The sequence below is a fragment of the Rana temporaria genome, chromosome 12, assembly GCF_905171775.1.
Source record: "Rana temporaria chromosome 12, aRanTem1.1, whole genome shotgun sequence".
Taxonomy (NCBI): Eukaryota; Metazoa; Chordata; class Amphibia; order Anura; family Ranidae; genus Rana; species Rana temporaria.
Window position 1 is genome coordinate 120,299,329 of NC_053500.1, and position 6,232 is coordinate 120,305,560.

General features: G+C 46.3%; 1 protein-coding gene across 1 annotated transcript in view; it reads right to left on the reverse strand.

The window, feature by feature from the left end:
- PLCG1 (phospholipase C gamma 1) overlaps positions 1-5,895 on the reverse strand; it is a 130,398-nt gene extending 124,503 nt beyond the window's left edge. Inside the window, exon 1 of the mRNA XM_040330402.1 lies at positions 5,321-5,895. Coding sequence (XP_040186336.1) covers positions 5,321-5,531 — 211 coding nt within the window. The 5' untranslated portion in view covers positions 5,532-5,895. The remainder of the gene's footprint in view (positions 1-5,320) is intronic.
- Between the last annotated feature and the right edge of the window lie 337 nt (positions 5,896-6,232).

The following is a 6,232-nucleotide window of genomic DNA, read 5'->3' on the forward strand; positions in this document are numbered from 1 at the left end:
GGGAACCATCTACGTCTATATATCTGCCCGCACCGAGAACCATCTACGTCTATATATCTGCCCGCACCGAGAACCATCTACGTCTATATATCTGCCCGCACCGAGAACCATCTACGTCTACCCGCACCGAGAACCATCTCCGTCTACCCGCACCGAGAACCATCTACGTCCATATGTCTGCCCGCACCGAGAACCATCTACGTCTATATATCTGCCCGCACCGAGAACCATCTACGGTTACAACGTTTGCCCGCACCAAGAACCATCTACGGCTACGTTTGCCCGCACCAAGAACCATCTACATCTCTAGATGCATACCTGCACCTAGAACTATCTACGTCCACATGTATGCCCACACGTAGATCTATCTATGTCTGTCCACACCTAGAACTATCTACAATGTATGCTTGCACCTAGATTTATATGTCTATGAGTCTGACCGTAACTGGAACTATCTATGTCTTCAATGTATGCCTGCACCTAGATCTAAGTCTATACGTCTGTCCATACCTAGAATTATCTACGTCTATATGTCTCTCTGTACCTAGTGATAAAATAAAGATCATTCCCGGAGATCAGCATTGGTCCCATCCACTGCTTTTACAGATAGGCTCAACGGTATTAAATACAAATAGTAAATCATGTCCTCATGTTCGAAGCTGTAAAAAGCCACCACTTGTGGTTGGGACTGGAAAACTATAGAAGAGATCTATTTTATTTTTAAATGAAAATCTTATGCAAGCTGGAAGAAGGCAGAGTCAAGTAAGAATTCGGAGTCGAGTGTATCCCCCGCAGTGTACGTTCTTTCTTACCAGAGGCCTGCAGGACGATATCCGTTCAGCCGAGACTTGAGGAGTTAACAGAGGGTGGAAATAAGACAATAACATCCAGGATACACCTGGAAGCTACAAATAGACTGGGAAATCTACAGCTATTCCCAGAACTACTACAGCCATCGGGAGTACACTTCCACCACCACATGAAACAACAACAACCCAACTCAACACAAACTCAATCAGGCCACATCATCCCGTAAAATAAACATCTAGAAAGAGTGCAGCGTGCTCACAAATCATAAAACCAAAGGATCTCACAAAACACAAGAAAAAAAAAAAAAGGTCCAGATAAAAGGTTTCAAATATTTGAAGTCGGGTACACGTGACTCTATACGTATATACACGTGACTCTATACGTATATTCACACATGATCACTAACATGTAAGGTGTTCTGTACATCAGCAGTGGAGACTTCCTTCTTCCCACTACAAATCTATTTCTGCTTCTCAATCACCAAAGCAACACACAGAAGGTGAAAAGATTCCTACCGGCCAGGAATGGCCAGACTACGATCCGAGCTCCGCAATAACGGAACATGAAACGGCCGCACTGGATTCATTATATTCTCCTTCCACCAGGCCTATACCTCCCATGAAGCTTTGCAGAGGAATAAGGGAGATCATGAGGATAAAAGATCTACATGTGCAACTTCCACGAGAACATGTGGGGGGGGGGGGGGGGGGGTTGTTCTCTGATACTGATGATATACAGTTGTGCTCATAAGTTTACATACCCTGGTAGAATTTATGATTTCTTGGCCATTTTTTCAGAGAATATCAATGATGAACACAAAAAAAAAAAAAAAAATATTCTTACACTCAGGCTCCATTCACACCTAGGCGTATATACGCCTGAAGCGCGACGCCGCAGCAGCCCTAAAAAGCTGGAGGGGTGATTTTACATTGCCCTCTATGGAGATGGTTCACATCTCCACGCCGAAACGCCGTACGCCTGAAGCTCAAAACAAGTCCCGGACCCTTTTTTTCAGGCGGCTTCGGCGTTCGGCATAGGAGATGTGGACCTGGGGGTAAGGCTGCATTCACAATCGCGGCGTTTTGTCGCCGCAAATCGCGGTACAAAACGCTGCAATTTGACGCCGCAGTTCGCGGGACAAAACGCCGCTATAAGGTATGCCAAGGTGTGAATGCAGCCTTAAGGTTAGTGTTTGGCTGAAGCCATTTATTATCAACTGTGTTTATTTTATTTTTTTTAAATCATAATGACAACAGAAACTACCCAATCGATCCTGATCAAAAGTTTACATACCCTGGTGATTTTGGCCTGAGAACATAAGATGACACAAAGGGGTTTGAATGGCTATTAAAGGTAACCATCCTCACCTGTGATCTGTTTGCTTGTAATTAGTGTGTGTATATAAAAGGTCAATGAGTTTCTGGACTCCTGACAGACCCTTGCATCTTTCATCCAGTGCTGCACTGACACTTCTGGATTCTGAGTCAAAAGAATTGTCAAAGGATTTGCGGGAAAAGGTAGTTGAACTGTATAAAAACAGGAAAGGGATATAAAAAATATATCCAAGGAAATGAGAATGGCAATCAGCAGTTTTCAAACTCTAATCAAGAAGTGGAAAATGAGGGGTTTCTGTTGAAACCAAACTACAGTCAGGTAGACCAACTAAAATTTCAGCCGCAAAGGTCAGGAAAATTGTTCGGGATGCAAAGAAAAACCCACAAATAACTTCAGGTGAAATACAATACGGGACTCTCTGATATCATGTAGTGTGGCTGGTTCAAGATGGAGGCACTAAAATAAGGATGGGCTGCATGGTCGAGTTGCCAGTAGAAAGCCATTACTACACAAATGCCACCAAGTATTCCATTTACAATACACCAAACAGCACAGAGACAAGCCTCAAACCTTCTGCCACAAAGTCATTTGGAGTAATGAGACCAAAATTTTGCTTTTTTGGCCACAACCATAAACACTACATTTGGAGGGGAGTCAACAAGGCCTATGATGAAAGGTACACCATTCCTACTGTGAAACACGGAGGTGGGTCGCTGATGTTTTGGGGATGTGGGAGCTACAAAGGCACAGGAAAGTTGGTCAAAATTGTTGGCAAGATGAATGCAGTATGTTATCAAAAAATACTGAAGGAATATTTGCATTCATCAGCCAGGAAGCTGCGCATGGGATGTACTTGGACTTTCCAACATGACAATGATCCAAAACACAAGGCCAAGTGGACCTGTCATTGGCTACAGCAGAATAAAGTGAAGGTTCTGGAGTGGCCATATCAGTCTCCTGACCTCAAGATCATTGAGCCACTCTGGGGAGATCTCAGACGTGCCGTTCATGCAAGACAGCCCAAGAATTTACAGGAACTGGAGGCTTTTTGCCAAGAGGAATGGGCAGCTTTACCATCTGAGAAGATAAAGAGCCTCATCCACAAATACCACAAAAGACTTCAGGCTGTCATTGATGTTAAAGGGGCAATACACAGTATTAAGAACTGGGGTATGTAAACTTTTGATCAGGGTCATTTGGATAGTTTCTGTTGCCAATAGGAGTTAAAAAGAGAAAACAAAGTTGATTGATAATAAATGGCTTCAGCCAAACACTAACCATGAGTGACAGAAAAGTATTTGTGTTATTCATATTCTCTGAAAAATGGATAAGAAATCATAAATTCTGCCAGGGTGTGTAAACTTATGAGCACCACTGTGTGTCCTTTACCAGCGTGACATGGCAGTTAGGAGGAGTGTTCTATGTATATGGAGAACGGCCTTCATTCCTAGAACTGTATGGAACGGGCAAGAATTAAAATGCTACAAAATGTATTACCTATATGTCTGTACATACCTAGAACTGTTTACGTCTATATGTACGCCTGTACCTAGAACCGTCTACATGTACGCCTGTACCTAGAACCGTCTACATGTACGCCTGTACCTAGAACCGTCTACATGTACGCCTGTACCTAGAACCGTCTACATGTACGCCTGTACCTAGAACCGTCTACATGTACGCCTGTACCTAGAACCGTCTACATGTACGCCTGTACCTAGAACCGTCTACATGTACGCCTGTACCTAGAACCGTCTACATGTACGCCTGTACCTAGAACCGTCTACATGTACGCCTGTACCTAGAACCGTCTACATGTACGCCTGTACCTAGAACTGTCTATATATACGCCTGTACCTAGAACTGTCTACGTCTATACGTACGCCTGTACCTAGAACTGTCTACGTCTATATGTACACCTGTACCTAGAACTGTCTTTGTCTATATATACACCTGTACCTAGAACTGTCTATACATACGCCTGTACCTAGAACTGTCTATACATACGCCTGTACCTAGAACTGCCTATATATACGCCTGTACCTAGAACTGCCTATATATACGCCTGTACCTAGAACCGTCTACATGTACGCCTGTACCTAGAACTGTCTACATGTACGCCTCTACCTAGAACTGTCTACGGCTATATGAATGTATGTACCTAGAACCGTCTACACATACGCATGTACCTAGAACCGTCTACACGTACGCCTGTACCTAGAACCGTCTACACGTACGCCTGTACCTAGAACCGTCTATACGTACGCCTGTACCTAGAACCGTCTATACGTACGCCTGTACCTAGAACAGTCTACGTCTATACGTACGCCTGTACCTAGAACCGTCTATACGTACGCCTGTACCTAGAACCGTCTATACGTACGCCTGTACCTAGAACCGTCTATACGTACGCCTGTACCTAGAACCGTCTACGTCTACATGTACGCCTCTACCTAGAACTATCTACGTCTATACGTACGCCTGTACCTAGAACTGTCTACGTCTATATGCATGTCTGTACCTAGAACTGTCTACGGCTATACGTACGCCTGTGCCTAGAACCGTCTACATGTACGCCTGTACCTAGAACCGTCTACATGTACACCTGTACCTAGAACTGTCTATGACTATATGTACGCCTGTACCTAGAATTGTGTATGTAGGTAGATGTCTTCTCCCTCCCCCCCCCCCATGTTATATAGGTGACTTACCTGTTCCCCTCTCCTCTGTATGTAGAGGTCTCCCCCACCCATGTATATAGGTAGGTGGGTGAATTACCTGCCCCCTATGCTCTGTATGTCGCTGTCCCCCCCCCCATGTATATAGGCAGGTAAGTGACTAACCTGTCCCCCTCCTATGTATATAGGTGGAGATTTCCCCCCACATATATAGGTAGGTGGGTGACTTACCTGCCCCCTACCCCTCTGTATGTAGGTAGAGATCTCCCCCCATGTATATAGGTAAGCGACTAGCCTGTCCCCCTCCTATGTATATAGGTAGATGTCTTCTCCCCCCCCCCCACGTTATATAGGTGGGTGACTTACCTGCCCCCTCTCCTCTGTATGTAGGTAGAGATCTACCCCCATGTATATTAGGTAAGTGACTAGCCTATGTATATAGGTAGATGTCTTCTTCCCCCCCCCATGGTATATAGGTAGGTGGGTGGGTGACTTACCTGCCCCCTCCACCTTGTCGGCCCCCCGGCTCCAGATGAGCTGCCTGGTCTCCAGCTTGACCTGGAAGGTCCTCCTCTCGGGCTTCTGGGACTTCTTGGAGTAGTAGAGAGTCATGACAGTGCCCACCTCCAGGCTCCGGCACAGCTCGGCTTCACTCTGCCCGCAGGGGGCGAATCCATTGAGGAGAAGTCCGGGGTCCATCATCAGCATATCGCCGCCGCCGGCCACTCACACTGCACAGCCCGGAGCACAGAGCCCTCCTCCGGCCATCAGAGGACAATAGCACCCCGCACAGTGCCTGAGCTGCCCGCAGTGTGATCCCGGGGAGAGGACTTCCAGCCTCCTCTATTGTTGCCAACCGAGCTCTCTGCTCTCCTCCTCCTCCTCCAGCACCTCCCGCTCTCCCTCCTCCTCCTCCGGATCACACACTGAGGAAGTCTCTCCAGCTCCTCCGCTGCCCCTCTACAGTCTATCAGACGCCTGCAGCGCCCCCCAAGCCAGGGATATTCAAAGATGGCTTCCCAGGGAGACGGCTCAGTGTGCGCCCACCAATCACAACCACCCACCACTGTGTCCTGCCTGACAAGAACTCGCAGAGATTCCAATGGGATTAATAGGAAAGAGAACTGGGGCCAGAACGCCCCACCCTCCCCATCCTGGCACCGCCTCTTAAAGGGACAGGATTCTGTCTGCTGGTCTGTGAGGTGTAATATGGACCCCAGTTGTCTCTTCTATTTCAGAGGGGCTGCTCACATGAACAATAGTTCGCCTTCTATCCTAATATGTACAATAAAGCAAATTAAAACCTTAACTTTAACCCGAACACTTTACATCCACTTTGTGTGCACCAAACACCTTTGCAAACACAGGTATTTCTTTGTAAAAAGTAACAGTGGCATCAATTCTGGGCT